At 43.7% G+C, this 18,787-nt stretch overlaps 1 protein-coding gene across 1 annotated transcript; it reads left to right on the forward strand.

Moving 5' to 3' along the window:
* Positions 1 to 3,702: 3,702 nt before the first annotated feature.
* Positions 3,703 to 18,678, forward strand: agpat4 (1-acylglycerol-3-phosphate O-acyltransferase 4 (lysophosphatidic acid acyltransferase, delta)). The gene is made up of 9 exons (XM_023830249.2): positions 3,703 to 4,037; positions 9,080 to 9,284; positions 13,349 to 13,518; positions 13,736 to 13,897; positions 15,403 to 15,556; positions 15,847 to 15,949; positions 16,185 to 16,260; positions 16,588 to 16,786; positions 18,170 to 18,678. Exons 2-9 carry the CDS (start codon positions 9,107 to 9,109, stop codon positions 18,256 to 18,258), a joined length of 1,131 nt encoding a protein of 376 aa, XP_023686017.1. The 5' UTR covers positions 3,703 to 4,037; positions 9,080 to 9,106; the 3' UTR covers positions 18,259 to 18,678.
* Positions 18,679 to 18,787: the final 109 nt, after the last annotated feature.

Here is an 18,787-nt window from a genome sequence, read left to right on the forward strand (position 1 = left end):
TACTGTGTGACCTCGCTTCGTGATAGCTGCCTGCAGTTTGTTCTGCAGACCCTGAAGAGAGATCGGACCTTGGAGAGGCAGACAGTGGAGTAAAGGGGGGGAGAAACCACCTGCAGGAAGAGGTTTGAAGCTGCCCCAACTGGTGCACAAAGAGTTATAGCTTAATAAAATAGTTGCAGCAGACAATATATAATATGTTACGCAGTAGTGCAACTGTATAAGTAATCATGTTAATCATATTAGTTATATGTTAACCATGTATTTGCAGTGATTCAATGACAATACATCAATGTGTTAATCATTAATCAATGGAACACCCAAACATTAACAGTGATTCAATGTCATATAATCAATATCTATATACATATCTCAAGTAGAGTCTAGAAGCCGAGACAGATTCCAGTAAATTAAGCAAAATGGGTGGACTTTACCTTGCTACCAAGGTGAACCAATAGAGCAGGAGAATTGTGTTTGTTATACGTTTGAGCTCAATTTGTTGGTGTTTTGTGACCAATCAGGACTTAGAAGTCCTTATTGGGAATTGGGAGTTATGGTTTATCTACTGGTTGCTCTGTGTGCTGGGGGTGACTTGGTACCGAGTGCCAGAGTGTGACGGGAGTGCTTTAATGGAATTGCTGGAATAAAAGAGATTTTCTTTACTCACCAAACTGAGAGGTCCAGACTTTTATTCTAAGTGACTCTCTGTGTTATCAGAGAGGTTGATTTATAATTTTTCTACCACATTAGCAAGAAGCTCATACCGCCAATCTCTGTTATACCATCAGCATCAATGTGCATGCAGATTGTTCCTGTGAGCCTAAGATAATGTGAAATATGTTATTCAGCTGTCCTCAGCAATGGAAAAACACAGATGTCTGAGCTGCTGGCAAAAATATACATTGATAAATTATACACACATTGCTCTTGATAATATTCATATCTGCATTGAGCATAATCTCATTGACTCATGTTCTTGTTTTCCTTGCAGCACAAATGTTTTTTTAATTTTCTTTTTCATATTCTGCTGTCTCAATATACCTAAAACTAAAATGATTCCTTATAAAAGTATTCAGATTTGCACTACTTAAAAAAAACTTGCAAAAATGCATTCTCATCCACATATTTTTTTTTTTATGTTTTTAAAAAATCAATGGATATAACCAAATTGTATAAGTTTTCACTTGCAGTGCTATGGCAGCTCAGTGCACATGGGTGAAAATAAATCGTCTTAATGAAGATAACAGCCTTCCTGTTTGCCTTGGCTTATTCACCACTACACAAAAACCTCAATCTGGAAGCCTTGCTCAGATGCTGATTCTGAAAAAGACAGTTAAGGAAGTTTAAGGAAAGACCACAACAAAATGTTTGATATCCTGGTGAGTGGTAGCCTAGTACAGATTGTAGCAACAGAGAGTGGAGAAAGTTTAATTATCATTAAGAGCTAAGGCTTCTCTGGTAGGGTAGAAAAAGTTGATACTTCATCTCAAAGCCATCTGCAGTTTCCCCAGACAGTCCTAGAGCAGGGGTGGCCAATCTTATCCGCAAAGGGCCGGTGTGTATGCGGGTTTTCGCTGCAACTCACTAATTAAATTACTAATTAGAGGACTGATTGGCTGAAGAGTCCTCACACCTGGATTTGAACAACTGACCTACAGGTTATCCCAAAAACCCGCATACACACCGGCCCTTTGCGGATAAGATTGGGCACCCCTGTCCTAGAGTCATAAGGCTGAGGTGTGAACTGATTTAACAGTTAGATAAGCTACATGTTTTTTTTCCTTTGTTTTGCTAAAATCCAAAGCAGTGTGTGTGGTGCCAAGCCTAATGTGACTTCTCATCAGAAGGGGCTGTTTCTGGTTAAAAATGAGGGGGGTTGATGAGTGTGAAGTGCAGGGCAAAATAGCCTATTCAAATCCAAAAAAAACTTGAGTATTAGGAGAAAATTCACAATTCAGCAAGAAAATGACCTGATGTGAAGGTCAAAGCAACAGTGGAGTGTCTGTCAAGGCCTTTAAGTGTCCTAGTCAAAGTCGAGACAAGTTTACTTCAGTGAGCTGAAGTAGAAATGCACAGGGGTTCGTGACCAGAAATAAATTTTGGAAGGGGGAGAGGGTCCCCCTCAGTAGCTTTTGCCAATGGGGGGGGGGGGGGGTCCACCTAGGTAGATCTCATCAGTTGGGAAGGGTCCCCTCAATTTTGCCAGGGCCCCCCTCTGCCTTAGGAAGGTTCTTAGTTTGCCTGTGCCTAGATCCATCCCTGCAAGCAGGAGTCTTTCTTAAACGCCTAATAATAGCTTTATAGATATGCTTGAAATTTGTTGGAAATACTGATTGAGGAAAAGGATGGCTTAATTGGTAAGGTTATTTCAGGTATTGCCTTAAGTCAAGTGTCTGTATGTCTATATGGCGTGATAGCATGATCACCTGTGATTTATTCCATGTGTCCCTTACTCTCAGTAACAGGAGCGCCACTAGATACGTATTAAGTGTACATTTATTTATTCATTTTTTTGGGGGGGGGGGGGGGAGTGGGGGACCATTTTAAGGCAGGCTGATGCCCCGGACTGGTCAGTAAACTGTAGATTTTCGGATGCTAGCATTCTTAAGATGTAAGATCGCTCCTTGTTCGTCTGATTGGTGATTAATTCGTAGCCTGTCCCATGCACTTTCTGGAGAGTGAATGAAATCAGAGTTGCCAACTCTCACACATCTGGCGTGACACTCACGCTTTCAGACTCTCACCCACATGCAAGAAATCTTACAGCAAATCTATATTATTCCATTATAAACCTATAATTAGCTACATCAAAAGCACAAGGTAGTAAAACTGTTACATGCATGTAAATGCGTGTGCAGACTTCTCTCGAACTGAAAATCTCACTCCAGCCAACACAACAAAACTGACAAACCCTGGTGAAATACCACTAACTTTAAAATAGACAGATTGAGTGCAGCAACAAGAACTCGGAGATAGCGGGGGTGAAATGCATAACTCAATGACTTCCTGCATATCCAAGTGATAGGACTGCGCAGGTATGTGCCAATGCTAAAAGACAGGCTCAGGCTTGTTATAGTCCAATGATGAGAGGTCTGGTGAATCCGTCCTGAAACTTGTTGCATTTTTCATATATATATGATTTGTATGTTTGTTCCTGCGACCCCTCAACCCATTAATGACAGGTCTGGTGTACTGATCTTGACACTTCTTATACTTTCCATATATAGCGTATGATTTGTGTGTTTCACTCTGCGATCCCTCAGACCTCTTCGTGACCCTCAAACAACGTTTTATAGCATAATTTTATCATGATATGGCTCGCTTAACAGCGGTCGTTAACCTGCCGTAATGTCCAACACAAACGCAGAGATGCTCAAAAAAAAGCCCGCGGTGGAGGGGCTTCCAGAAAAAGCCCACGACAGAAATTTCTACCGCCACCAGGCTGTGTTTACTAATCACTCAAGAATTTGTCATAAATCCTTGGCGATTAGATTGAGACTTCTGTCCCCTATATCACACATATATTGTGCGGAAATGTTTGTATTCCATAAATACAAAAACAGGTAGATGAAGTAAACTTTCGAATTTAAAACGAAGACAAATGCCTCGTGTTGTCAAGTGAGATTGCACCACTATGAGTGGCCTGCAGAGGGTGCTGTTGCCCGGAATATGGCGCGCTAAGAGTTCAACATTTGCTAAGAGGCAACACCCCTCACTGCTATTTAAAACTACGCGTAAAGAAGTTTCGTTTTCATCACGGGCAGCGCGAAGTTTGGAACTGGAAGGGGATGATACGTGCTGGCGAAGTCCATCTCTTCACATCTCCGTCTTGTATGACTCCGTCTTGCCAGACTAGGGGTGGAGTTTCCCCGAAGCGGGTGTGGTCCACACAGCCAGCCAACTTGCTTATTAGACTGGGCTGCCGCGCACGTTGCGTGTCGGATCCGTGGTCGCGCCGAACTGCTTCTACTCTTTCCATACCTCGCCACACCTCCCTTTTGGGTGACGCTCCGTGCCGCCCATGTGGTAGCGGACGCAAGGTATAGTGCGATCTTATGGTACCGGTCCTTTGATTTGTTTTTTTTTTTTTTTTTGCTTTACGTCTAATATTTCTTTCGTGTTGTTTTAGTTTGCCTGTCACCTTCGGGTTGGTGGTGGAGCTTAGTACTGCGCGTCAATTATGTGTTTGTAACATTCTGCAAATGAGGTTTGCGAGGGATTATAATTGGGCAACGTGGTGGAAAATAAGCGGCGAGATGTATCCATGAATGTACGCCAGGTGTGGAGCACGGACGCTGGGGTCGGGATAAAAAAAAACAGAAGTTTGAGAAAACGTATGGAAATGACGCTTGGTTGTGAAGAGGTAGGAGGCGTACTGACGGTACCACTTGGGGCGACGGGGACAGCGCGTCTCATTGTCCCGGCCCTGCGCTCCGGATGCTGGGCGAGAATGTTCCAAGCACCGGCGGAGGGGGGAGGGAGGCCGACCCGCCGGCGAAGAGCCGGGCTCCCATGGCAACCACGTCCGACGGTCTCGGTGACCCCAGCAAGAGGCACAGATTTGCGTTAAGTGTCTGTTTTTGTCTGATATCCATAGGGATAATGTACCAATATTGTGTAAGGATACAATATATATTCCAGTCTCGTGTGATCTCTAGTGGTGCAAACGGATGTTCTTCGGTCTGTGTTTACTAATTAAATTCAGTTTAAGGTTTTTACATTTGTTTCCAACGCAAGGCATTAAAATGGAATTAATCTCTGAACAGTTGCTTTTGCTCTCCCCATTGTCTTTGCAAAAAAAACCCTGGTTACCCAGGAAACAGACGTTTTGAGAGCATGTACTCAGCTGATTCATAAAGCATTTGTCTTGGATTTTATCACCTCTCCTCATCAGGGTCATATATGTGCCCTGTCTTTGCAATGAAATAGACCAAACATGCGTGGTGCTGTCAGTCTACGCCTGGAAGAGGAGTCTTCCACCTTTTTAGGACAAATAGGTTGAACCAAAATGTGTGAGATCTGGTTTGAAGGTGTAAAAGACAATAATCAGTTTATATTCATTTTATATTCTTAATGCAAGATAATGTTAGGAGGTTGTATGTGTTTTTCTGGGTCTAGCACTTGAGTGACCTTTGTGCCAAATACACTAAAATCTACATTCATCACACAAGTCAAAGGACTGTCCCTTTGAGTCAAATAAAAACATGGCATTTCCCAGAGTAACTTTGTTTCCCAAAGGCAGCTGCATGGCGACTTTATCCACCAGGGGTCTTTCTCAGCTGTGCACCGGCAGCAGGGATGACAGGAAGTGGTCTTGTAGTGTCATGCCGATTTCCTGGAAGGGCTCACCGCCGTATAACGGTGTGTTGTCAACCTTAGGAAGTGTCAGTCGCCTTCTTGTTTGAGCACAGCTTCTATTTGTTGCGTAAAGACTGCAGTTGCCCTTCTGTCGTCCAGTGTAGCCCAGGCACGTGTGTACGGAGTGTGGATGGGGGAATCTGAATCTGTGCGTGTCTTTTTGAGGAAGAGCGTTAAGCGGGCAGGCTTGTCACTGAGCACATCCTTTATCCATCCCGGCTGTGTTTGCTTTGGTTTTTCCATCAGCCATTTTAAAGTTTAAGTAATGTCAGGCCAGGGTAAAGACTTGATTCATTAAACTTGTTTTTGGGCCATACAGCAGGTAAAGAGCTCTGAAAAGTGATTGGGGTTTGCTGCTGAGGCCTTCTGGCTATGAGGTGGTGCTGGTCTTCAGCTGAAGAATGTAGCCAGTGGAGCAAAACCATTCCTGGAATGTGTGAGAGTCCATGTGAATTTGAAGAGGTGTAAGATTTGTGTAAATAGTACTGTCACAGTACTGTCACAAATAAGGCACTTAAGAGATTACTGACTGGGCTAACACCCCCCATTGCATTTCTGGGTATTTTTTTCCATGTGACACACAACTTGTATGACAGCGATGTGGAGATTAAGACATGAGTTATTGTCAACCCAAAAGCAAACGTCTATTTGCTTTGTTTCCAAATGGAAGAATATATGTATATAATATAATACAAATGGGGAATACAGGGGTGAGTGGTCAGGTATTCCGGACCAATATTGGTGGGATCCCCCAGCATTCCAGCTTCTGTCATGTCGTTACTCCAGTAAGTTCACCGAGGAACTGAAGCTAGGATGGTAATGCAGGGCCTCGGGGGGACGGGGGGGTGTGATATTGGGGGCACGTTAGTCCTGTTGCAAATGGACGATTGGCGGTTTCCCCTGAAGGCTTGAGGAGGATTACAAACTTGTTTGATGTCTTTGAAATGGCAGGCTGGAGCTTGTATGGATATGGGCAGGTCTGTGTTGCATTACTTGACCGCACCCTTGTCTAGCATCTCTGTCCATGCTTTGAAGACTTAATTTATAATGGTGAATAGATGTACAGTAGAGCCCCCTTATTATAAGTGCCCCACTTATATTAAGTCGAGCTATTGTAACTAATTGTTCATTGTGTCATTTAGTCATAACTCTTCTGGTCATTTAAATGGTGGCTTAGTATTGTATGTTTTCACTCATTTTTTGGTGCCTTTCAGTCATTAAGTGGCCTGTTAATAAACAGTTTCCAGCTCCCACTTCACTCTGGTTTTTCCATGTGTTGATCACGGCTCTCTGCCATGTCTGAACCGTACGTGTCACCATGCTGCTGCTGGCAGAGCTAGGGGTCACAGGTGCATTACCAGGGTTGCATTACCGCACGCCCCTAGGAAAGCCTCAGTGTTGACCTGGCATTTCTGCTTTTATGTTCTGCTGCTGATGCTGAAGAACAAAATTAAACGTGTATAGACTCGCAGCTGTGCAGGTGAGCTTTATGGGTCGTTTCGGTTCTTGATAGTGCCGCACCCGGCTGCCGTAACCTGGATGACCTCTTCCCCAGCACTGGAGGTGTGAGATCCATGCTGACTCAGTCTTCTCAAGGGCACAGTCTCTCCCAGAGATCGCCTGCCCTCCCAAACGGCTGTATCATCTCTGTGATGGATGCCCTAAAAGACCCAAGGGAGTTTGCTAATACGGGAGATCTGCTGATTGCGGATCAGGTTACACGCTGGATTGTTTGCTGGTCCAATAAGAGGCTTTCTGAAGCAATACAGATCCAATGCGCTCAAGTGACGTGCATAATTATGGGTCACTGTGGGCAAAGGTTGTGTAGTGCTGTGCTTTACTGCATCAGAGTCTACTTCCTGCATCAGCCAAGATAAACAGGTTTATCAGTTTTCCTCAAACAGTTTACAGTGCATTTGAATGTTCAGTCTCATTGGTGTTCAGGACACTGGTGACAGACATGATGATTCTCCTCCAATCAGCACTGACCTTCTGATCATCTGTCACTCCCCCTCCCTTCCTTCCTCAAATATGCATCATGATAAGTATAAAGTATATGCTTCCAAACCGATGAATGCAGAAAGACCAAACCAATGTATTTAAATGCTTTAAAAATTCTCTCTTGTTCTGATACTGGTACCTGGTTCTTACTCTCCTCAGTTATAGAAAGTGCAGTGCAGGCGTCATGGTGGGCTTGGTCAAAATGAGGCACTTCATGGCAATATGACTTTAAATACAAGAACTCGTGGGCATAGGTGGAAATTAGCAGGAGAACATTTTAAAATAGATTTGAGAAAGCACTTCTTTACACAGTGTGTAGTTAGAGTATGGAATAATCCTCCTGTTAGTGTAGTGCAGTGGTTCTCAAACTTTCTCTGCAGGGCCCCCCTTTTCTAGATAGAAACATTATTGAGCCCCCCCATTCAAACTACACAGGTTCAGATTCAAACTTTATTTGAAATACAACTCCCTTTTCTAATTGAGCGAAACAAATGCAATTACAAAATACAAATGGTGCAATTTCACCACTGTGGGAGGAAAAAAGAGCAAACAATTAAAAATAAAAGTCCAGTATTAGTTTGAAATTATGCAAATGCAGATTTAACATTCCTGTTAATATTCATTGGCGTACACAAATTAAAGTTTGTCTTACGTTTACCGCATTTTGTTTTTAATGATAACCACAGGTTTCAGCCTACACTATAGCACAAAACAACACTAAGTCTTACCCATTAATTGATAGTCTCCCTGCACTTCATGTAGAAAATTTTAAACCTCGTTTTTCATGATATTTTTAGATTTTTTTTGTCCGGCGCGTCACCATGTCACATGGTTCAAAAGCCTTGCAAGAGCAAGACGACCTAAGACAGATGGTACAGCACCTCTCAGCCGGCTGAACAAACTGGAACTGCCTTCGTGACGATACAACTTACCCTTATTGGCTGAAGAACGTGACGTTTGTATCCCAGGCAGTTCCGATGCGTTATCTGCTATTTCTCCCGAATATCACATAAAACAGTGAGAACTGGTTTTCAGTTAATTTACATGGTAAAATAAAGTTTAAATAAATTACATAAATGCTCTAACAGTACACGTAAGTTAGTGGTTTATTTATTGTTAGTTACTGTAATGTTGCGCTGCTTCATTTGTTTAATCGTCCAGTCTGTGAAGAGATTATTTTGCCCCTGAGGCTATCCCATTGGTGTGCCCCCCCACCCCCCCCTCTGCGCCCCCCAGTTTGGGAACCACTGGTGTAGTGCAAGCTAAAACCTTGGGTTCCTTTAAATCAGAGCTAGATAAGATTTTAACAACTCTGAGCTATTAGTTGAGTCCCCTAAACAAGGTTGATGGGCCAAATGGCCTCTTCTCATTTGTAAATTTCTTATGTTCTTATTTTGAGACTTGTCTGCTCACTCTGGCTGACCAATAAACAGGAATTACAGGTTCAACCATCAGGTGTATGAAAATGTTGTAGATGGACTGTAAATTCACCATGATTCAGGAAAGTAAGTTCTTTTGAGCACTTGCAATACACTCAAATGAGTGAATACATTTATAAAGCTTGCATTTTTGGGCTTGACTCTGAGCTTGCATAAGTTTGGTCCACTCTTGCAGCCACTCCCACTGATACCGATCAGTAAATTAAAATTTGTGAGCGACAGTTATTCAAAGTCAAGTAGATTACTCAATGCTCATTGACCAAAGGTCTCCATCTCTCTTGCAGCTATAGAGGGAAGAGGGTTCAGGAAATATGGGCCTGCTGCGAGCTCTCAAGTCGCAGTTCCTCTGCCACCTGTTCATCTGCTACGTCTTCCTGCTCAGCGGCCTGATCATCAACGTGCTCCAGGTGTGCACGTTGCCGCTCTGGGTCATCGACAAGCAGCTGGCTCGAAGGATCAACTGCCGGCTGTGCTACTCCATCGCAAGCCGTGAGTGGTGCCCGCTATCTTGGGGCCAAGCCGGGCCTGTTCTTCCGTTTTCCCCTGGTTCAGTCTGCTCGTCTACATTCGCAAGCTATGCTATGCTAACCTGCACTAGGCCAGGGATGGGCAATCTTATCCACAAAAGGCCGGTGTGTATGTAGGTTTTTGGGATAACCTTTAGGTCAGCTGTTCAAACCCAGGTGTGAGGACTCTTCAGCCAATCAGTCCTCTAATTAGTGACCTAATTAGGGAGTTCCAGCGAAAACCTGCATACACACTGGCCCATTGCGGTTAAGATTGGCCACCCCTGCACTAGGCACAACTGCCAACTAGCATTATGCATCGCCACCATGCAAAGGAACCATATAGGTATCACATTAGGAGCATGATACAGTGTATGTCTGTTGTAAGTATCTCCTTTTCCTTCCAACTTTCCATCTACTCCAGATAGCATTTGCTACCTTGCTTGTGCTAACAGTATGGTAATGGCACATACTGCTTGAGCGTGCACCCTGGAACAACTCTAAAAATAACCTTTAAACCTTATCAAGGTCACGAAGCAGTCAAAGTAGCGCCTGACTCGGCAAAGCGGTTAACAGCTGCATCAGAGGAGTGGCTGGAGGAACCGTAGGAACAAGCCGGGGGTTTGTGAGGAGCAAAAAAGGCTATACAACAGAGTAGCTTCACATCAGCCGCTGGGACCGTACACTTCTGAATAATGTTTGTAAGCAGCTATTCAACTCAATTAGAGACCGTATCCCCGCCAAAACAATGGGCCATTTATGCGAGCCAGAAACTGCCTCTTGTGATGCATCCGCCAAACACGTATGTGTTCAGTCCATTGGTCATGTTTGTTTTTCTAAATTGCTCAGAGTGACTGGAAAGAGATTTTCCAGCAGTCTAGCCTCCCCCCCCCCACCTAACAGCCCTGCTTCCAGTGATTGAGCCATTGAACTTTGGCTAACGAAAAGACCCAATAAAATTTGCATAAGAGCACATAGGAAAGAGGGTCGCTTCCCTCCAGATGCTCTACACAAACTTTTATAAAATGATTTGTAATGTTAGGGACAGACACCTCAGTTCAGGACGTCTCAAAACGGTTCCAGGTCCACGGGAAGATGGGAAAACCTCCAGGCCCAAGAATGTCGCAGCCAGAGCTGCCCAGGGGGACCAACCAAGGAGAGTTGATGTACAGCAAGGTGCTTTAAAATGTTAATTAACCAAGGTTAGACAACCACGAGCAAAGGCTAAAGCCCCCTAGGGAAAGGGCTTGGCAGGGCTGCCACCAGTCAGTTACACATTTGCATATGGTGATGATGTTGCTGGTTAATTTGTTTAAAATTTGAAGCATTTCTTGGAAAATTCGCTGAGTGAATGTACAATTATTATTTTTTTGCTGCCTTTCCGAAGCATTGTGGGGATGCTGTGGTGTTTTGTGTGAATTTCAGGGTACAGTCAGTGGGACGTTTGGCTGGTGTCCCAGGAGTGTGTGATCTTCTCAGAGTTGCAACACATTTGAAAATAAACAGATGATCACCAGTAGTAAACGGCATATTATCGCTGAGAATAACCCAGATTTTTATGCATTTAAGCGTGTCACAGTATGTAAAGGTGTACAGCCAGTAGAGCCTGTCTGGTGTATTTACAACAAAGTCCATTATATACTGGACCTGTTTAACCTGACTGTTGGGTGTTGAATGCATGCTACGTTTGGGTGGGTGGTATGGCTGAAATGTCATATTGCCATATTAATCCAACCAAACTGGAAAGTTTGTAGGTATGCTAATTAGCTGTTTAAACACTTACCTAGCAATGTTATCTGTGAAAGGATATGTAAAATGCTGTAAATGTAAAAGAAACTGACTCATTATAGCAAAAGTGTTGTTTAACTTTCTTTTTTAATGGTAAAGTTTAAAAATGGACATTTAGCCATCGTTTACTTACTGTGCACTTCTGAACTCCATTTACAACAAATAGAAATGTATAATAATACGTAAATAAAGTAGATTGGTCCCTTCTGTGGACCATGTGTCATTTACCGCATGACGCGGAATGCAATATATACAATATTATATTGCAATATAAACGTTTTTAACCAAGTTAACTAACTACTTAGAAAAAATAAAGCTTTCAGTTCAAGATCTAGTCACTAAATTGAGATTGACTGAGAGAGATAATTGACAAAGAAGTGAGATGTACAAACAGCGCTGAGATGTTATGCAGGCTGAAATCGTTTTGTTCTCACTGTTGCAGCCCCCAAACACTCAGGCATCACGCAACAGGCATTTGTTGCTTTGTTCTGTTCTTATAATAATAGTGTTGAGTAGTGCTGTATCACAAACCTTGCGATTGCTCTGAATGAATGAATAATGAATGAATGAATGCCTTTATTGTAATTGCACAAGGTACAGTGAAATTAGAAGACTATCCATCCATAACTGCTAACCCAGTATTGGATTGTGGTGTCTTCGGCCAAGTAGCTGCACTAATTTAATTTGAAATGTAGGTTTATCATGTCTCATCACAATTCACATAACTAGACTGTCCAAAGCCAACATCAGGATGAGAAAGCTGCAGGAGCCCTTACATACCTTAAATACCTTACTTCCTTTCTACATTACCATTTTAATGACTGACCTCATCTCCTAGTTTGCACTTGATGTGTTCATTCTGAACCAAAACATTAACAACTATTATCACTTCCTGGTGTGAAACACTGTCTGGTTAATCGCAGCTACAGTGAGTGCAGCTGAATGAAGACAAGCGTGGTGATCTTGAATATGAGCATTGTGTTTTGAGTGACATGGAGGCAAGAAAATTAGCTGATTTGTATATCGGGTCTGAAATCTGAAAATAACAAGTGAGAATGCTGTTAGCACACATGAAAAGGGAACCGAGAGATGTCAGGATCAGAAAGCTCTCGTGGCACCCTGGGGCTGAGTTTCCAGGAGCTTAGCTGCTGAAATGCTGGTACGCATAAGCCATGTTCAACCAGAAGCAAATGAACTTCCACATTGGGAATAAGCCTGATTCATTTCCTGGTTTACTCTTGAAAGGCCAGGGATTTTATACAAAATTGTGTAGCTCTGAGCTAAATGTGAAAACTATAATTTTCTCTGGTCATTATGGATAATGAGAGGCCACTGGTAAAATGTAGTGATGTAATGTATTGTGCAAGTGGTGTGAAAAACTGTAAACCAACACGCATCAGTGTAGTGGGAAATCCATGTGAATTTCTTAGTAGAACAAATTTATTCAGCATAGTCAATTTTACTTGTCCACCCCCCAAAACCCCTATAAATATCATTTATATTTTCATAAAGCAGGTCATTTTACTTTTATGATTTTTTTTAACTGAATAAGTAGACAGCTGTTAACTTTTAACTATTGGAAAATCCCATCCTTGTTAACCTCTTTGTGTTTTGTAAAAATCATCAATAGTTTTGGACGGTTGTTATTGGTGATATGACAGAACTAACCATTACTTCGTGATGTCATCCTTCATAATCTTCCTGTAATTAAACAATACAAATTCATAATGTTTGTTGTCACGGTAACCTCTTGGCAACAAAGAAACAGGAAGTAGTGACATAATTTCCAGTTGATGTGTGTTCTGCTGCGGTATTTTTACGCTGAGCCGGATAGGTTGTTCTTCAGGCAATTAGTGCTTACCTGAGGTAGCAGGAGTTTTCATGTCTGTCCCATTGTTACCTTGTCAAAAATTTACCCAAATGAAATGTCTTTATTAGAGACATTCCACTGTGTAAATGGATGAGTTATACAACAGTAAAACCGTAGGGTAAGACCTTTCACTTCTCTTGAGACTGTTATTGTTACCAGGCACATGTACTGCTGTGTATCATACAAACAGACAAAAAATGAAAAGGACTCACTGGGTTGTTGTTGTACAGTCCTGCTCTTTGCTGCTTCAGCAAAAAAGCAGACCTCTCAAAAATGTCCCCGTATTGTTGTATTCACCAGTGCTCTGCAGCGTATTCATGTAAAGTTAAATTGTGTGGTAATTATCAGACTGTTCCTACACCCTCGCTAACCTGATTTTTGGTCTTCAGAAATGGTGGTGCTGCTGGAGTGGTGGTCTGGCACAGAATGCACTCTCTACTCGGACCCGCAGACCACCAAGCTGTATGGCAAGGAGAACGCCATCGTTGTCCTCAATCACAACTTTGAAATAGACTTTCTGTGTGGATGGACCTTCTGTGAACGATTTGGTGTCCTCGGGGTAAGAAGGCGGGATGTATATTTTATTCTGGTCAAGTGTTGCTCTGAGTTGTAGAAACAGCAGTCATATGACTGCAGGGTAAAATGTTGATTAGAGTGTGAATTATGTTCCAAAATGCAGACATTTGATTAGGCAGTTTATAAGCAGTGTTTTTTTTTGGAAGTGATTTAGTTGATGTGGACATTGCAGGTAGTCTTGCTATCCTCTGCTGTTTCAGAGCTCCAAGGTTTTAGCTAAAAAGGAGCTAGCATTTGTGCCCCTGATTGGCTGGATGTGGTACTTCCTGGAGATTGTGTTCTGCAAGAGGAAGTGGGAAGAAGATCGTAAGACTGTGGCCCAGAGTCTCCAGAACCTGCGGAATTACCCCGAGAACTTCTGGGTGAGCAGGACCAAGATGTGCATGCTTGTCATCAGACAATGACGGGAAGGGGACAGAGCTGTAGCTTTGATAAGCCGCCAATGACTCTTAAGGTGGACATTTGTAGAGATTATATGGCTTTTTTCAAGTGGGAATGGATGTGGTATCGCCTTCAGTCCCTGAATGTAATTTGGTCGAAATCTTAAAAACATCAAAACACATTAATCCATCATCATCTTCACCCCTCGGGTGTTCTTGAGAAAACATTGGTTGAGTGAGATTCTTTGGCATGATTGACTTGTTCGTCTTTGGGTAACTTGATATATGTGGTACATCCATGGTGCTTTTTTGTACGTCATAAGTCATCCAGTGTTGAATGACACGCATGAGTGAGTGCAGGGTTCATTGTAACACATTTAAATACTGTACCACCCGACAATTTTTTTTCCCCCCCAGGTGTGAATGAGACTGAACTCTGTTTTACTTTGTAGGACTTGCTCCTTAACTCAGACAGAAGGTTGTAGCATCATCTCTCCTTAACCTTGACTTAGAAGCTTGAGCGTGAACAGTGTTGGTGTAACCTACTTTGAATTTGCCCTTCAGCCACTGATCAAATTACGGTTAATGACTCTGTGTGTGTGTGTGTGTGTGTGTGTATGCGCATGCGTGTCTGGCTACTTCAAGAGCCAGCTTCACTGTCACCCCAGAGGCTGCCTTTTAATTAGCAACTGATTACACTGAACCCCCGGCAGACCTCAAAGTTCCACCCCTGCGACCTTAAGCCATTGAATAAAAATGATGATTTCACTAGCGGAACCCAATCGTCTGTGCTAATATAGCAGCCTAAGAGCAGGGCCGTCTTGTGCTGGGTCAGAATTTTCTCAAGGCCAGAGCCGGATCCAAGCGTAGGCGAAGTAGGCAGCTGCCTGGGGCCTGATTGGCTCAAGACGGCCCAGACAAAGTCCTGAACAAAACATATATTATATACAGTACCAGTCAAAAGTTTGGGCATCCCAAGATGTCTACAAAGGAGAGTGATTGTGTTGCATTACATGACCGGACCACCTGAATTAACACAGTAGAGCAATTGGGGTTAAGGGCCTTCGTGGGATCACTGTGACAGCCCAGGGATTTGAAGCGATGATATTCCATGTCCCAACTCACAGGGCTAACCACCCCGCCCCCCCCCCCCCCAACAAAGTCATTTTTTTGTTAAATTCTTCTTTGGTCAGTGTATTATTCAGTATATGTTATTTTATAGTTTTGATGTCTTTATATTTTGTCTAAAATGTATAGAATAGTACAAGTAAACCTTTCTTTGAGCAGATATGTCTATACTTTTGACTGGTGCTGAACATGTTTGACTCTTGCTGTAAGTAGAATGGGGCCCCAAATTACTTGCATTGTGGAGGAAGTGAAATGATCGTCAGACTTCATGGTGTGGGGGCCCCGCTTGTAAAGTTTTGCCTAGATTGGACCCTCTGCTCAAGGCCGCAGTTGATGGAGCCTCTTTCGGTCCCTCCCAGTTCCTGCTGCATTGCGAAGGCACTCGGTTTACCGAGAAGAAACACCAGATCAGCATGCAGGTGGCAGAGAGCAAAGGCCTGCCCAAGCTGAAGCACCACCTGCTGCCCCGAACCAAGGGCTTCTGTATCACTGTGAATAACCTCCGAGGGGCAGGTGAGGGGGGCTTCGAGTGGCACACCTGACCTGGGGGAGGGCTTTCTTTTTTTGGATTTAACCCTTCCTCATGCAAAACCAAATACCTCTGAGGTATTTTCTAATTGGGATAATGGAATTTAGTGCTAGCAGGATGCATGCGAGTTAAGGGAATAGATTCCTATGTCTTGTGGGGGTGTGAAAAAATAAGCGAAGGGACGTGTTTTGTTTGGGTCGCAACCTGTTGGTCATTGCTCTGTGCTCAACGTTGTTACACTTGCCCATATCTGTTGTTTGTGTCTCCTCCATAGTCAGCGCTGTGTACGATTCTACGCTTAATTTCAGAAACAATGAAACTCCAACTCTGCTGGGAGTTCTCAATGGGAAAAAGTATCACGCGGATCTGTATGTAAGGTGAGCCGTGTTCCAGAACGCGCGTGGGAATCGTTCTGTAATTACTGTGGCAACAGAGGGGGGACAATGCCTGCGATAGCTCCTCTGTTTGCTGGGATTAGACAGATGTTTAGATAAGGGGTATGTTTGCACAATCTACACCCATTCCTCCATGAAGGGACTTTCCCCACACTTGACTCTGAATGCAGTACAAACAAATTTCCGAAAGGCTCCCCTCACTCTGATGTCATCCTAGGAGAATTCCTCTGGAAACCATTCCGGATGACGAGGTGGAATGTTCCGCCTGGCTTCACAAACTCTACCAGGAAAAGGTGCGTGGGCACAGAGTAAATCCTGTGGGTTCGGTAGAGATGGGATTTAGGGCAGGTGTGTCCCTGCATCAAAAATGTAGCCCCACCAAGGCACGACTGAAAGCTCAGTCTTCCTACAGACATCTATAATAGCAATTCACAAATGTATACATCATGTTAATAAATTGACTAGTATGGTCTCACTTTCAGAATCTGGTGTTTAAATTTAACATGACAATGTGTAAATAAGGCCCTTAGACTTGTTAGATTAATACACAGTAATATAGATGTTCTGCTTTGGTGAGTCAGTCCTGCTTAGTTACTCCGTTCCTGCCCCATGTGCCACAGGACGAATTCCAGGAGCAGTACTACCAAACGGGCCGCTTCCCGGGCCCCACAGTCAGCTTGCCACAGCGGCCCTGGGCTTTGCTGAATTGGCTATTCTGGGCAGCTCTGCTGCTGTACCCGCTGGGCCTCCTAGTGATGCGGCTGGTCGGCACCGGCTCCTGGGTCACCATCCTCAGTACCGTGGCACTGTGCGTGGCAGGTGGGTCACAGGGACAGCACACTCCGCTACACCCAAGGGTACTACATCATGTTAGGAGCTCAGTTTAGGACTTTTCTGCCTCCCCCCTGCGGGCCTGGCTCTAGATCTAATTTGTAGGGTGGGGCCACACGATTCTCCAAGGGGTAAGAATTCAAGTCCATCTTTACTAAGAAATGGTCTGTTTCCCTCCTATTTATAATGATCAAAAAAGATGCCACGATTGGCTGGTGTTCTCCCAGCCTTGGGATTGCCTAAGCTCGTGATTGGGTGGGTCAGACCCACCCTGGCCCCCCTGTGGAGCCAGGCCTGCTCCCCATATTGTTTAAACCAGCTGAGATGATCTTTTATGATCTGTATCTGCATGTGGGGCACCTAGATTGTTTTGTTAAGGCCCTGAACTTCATGTCCCAATTAAGTAGGAGCAGGTAACCTAACACAATGTGACCGATTGCTAGCTGTAGCTCTCTGATCTTCTCTGTGTCCCCGGGCACAGCAGTCCATGTTTATTTTTAGCCTGATCATTTGTTCGCGGGCAGATGAAGACGCTGTTGTCAAGCTAGGGGAAGCTTTTGGAGCTGGGGCTGTAGTGTGTTGGAGACCCGTAAGGTGCCGTAGGGGTTAATCGCTCGTTTCCAGGTTTTAATCACTGCACTTTTGTCTAAATGTTTCATGAGGGAGCAGTTCAGGTACTTTTAAACAGTAAGTAAAGCTTCCTTTTCCTTAAAGTGTGAAAAATGGGGGAAAAAAAAAAATTGTGAAAGCACGCTGCCTTGCTGATGAATTGCATGCTCATTCCTACCACGCCCCCCGTATCACACCCTGCTCAATACCATTTATCAGCAAGTCAAAAAGAAAAATACACCTGATCATCACCTGAAAGACTAACCAGCAATTCAGGGCTAGTAAACCTCAGGAACAAACCACAAGGGAGACATTATAAAAGGAGAAGCACAAAAAAACCTGTCTGACAACTTAACATGCGCATGTCATCATACAATACGCAAACTCCTCGAAACTGTGTATATATTTCACATAATGTCACATTTACTGAATAAGTACATAGTGATATATACACATCATTTGGAGTTCTCTGAGAATGTGCATGCCTGTTCTACAGCATCTCACCATGCCCAAGTTTTGCCATTAATGCAACAGTTTCCTGGCCAATCACAACCAAGGACTGAACAGCATCTGGGCATGGCTGATCACTGTGTAGCCCAGGATAGATCTTTTAGAAATGTATTTAGAATTGTTTTGAAAGGTATATCGACTTATAGGAAGACTTCCAGGGATATTGATTTAACAGGCCATCTCAAATACCCCCCCCCCCCCCCTGCCGCCGCCGCCGCCACCACCAACCTTTCACCTACTTTGTGCTTGCAGCCTCTGTCTGTGTGCGCTGGATGATTGGGCAGACCGAGATTGAAAAGGGCTCCAGCTACGGAAACAAAGGCTCCGCTTTAAACAACTAAAAGAAAAACAGGACGGACCGGGAAGCATCCCGAAAACGCTCCGCCTCCTGCCAGCCTGAGTACAGCTGGACAGAGTTCAACTCCAGGCCCCGGGTCCAAATGACTAACTATGCAGTAACAGGGACGCTCCGGAGGACCCCAGAGACAGTGGAAAGATCCAGGGCTGTCTGACAAGCTGCCAGAGGGGGGAGGGCACATGCTTCTAGTGTGTGCTGGGTGATAGCTAACACCCCAGAGAAGCCACGAGTGCGTGTACGTGTGTGTGTGTTTGTGTGTGTGTGTTTGATCGCTAATTCATTATGACACATATTCCATGCAGATGTGTGCTCCACTGCGGAAGTGTTGAAACGAACCACTTTGTTTTGGTGAACAGTGAATGAGCATTTGTTTCATTAAGAACCAATAAACCAAACGAACGTTCTTTTATTGCTCCTTGTTTCCTTTTACTTAAGTATTCAAACTTGTTTTGCAAAACTGGACCCTGAACAGCTTTACCTGCTTCCCCCATATTGAATCCTCAGCTGTGAAA

This window comes from Paramormyrops kingsleyae, chromosome 3, assembly GCF_048594095.1.
Source record: "Paramormyrops kingsleyae isolate MSU_618 chromosome 3, PKINGS_0.4, whole genome shotgun sequence".
Lineage (NCBI taxonomy): Eukaryota > Metazoa > Chordata > Actinopteri > Osteoglossiformes > Mormyridae > Paramormyrops > Paramormyrops kingsleyae.

What these genes read in the sequence shown, in the direction of transcription:
- agpat4 (XM_023830249.2), top strand. Translation starts at nt 9,107, where the DNA reads ATGGGCCTGCTGCGAGCTCTCAAGTCGCAGTTCCTCTGCCACCTGTTC. An exon ending in AACGATTTGGTGTCCTCGGG is followed by an intron (nt 13,519 to 13,735) that starts GTAAGAAGGCGG and finishes CTGCTGTTTCAG; the next exon opens with AGCTCCAAGGTTTTAGCTAA. An exon ending in CGTGGCACTGTGCGTGGCAG is followed by an intron (nt 16,787 to 18,169) that starts GTGGGTCACAGG and finishes TTGTGCTTGCAG; the next exon opens with CCTCTGTCTGTGTGCGCTGG.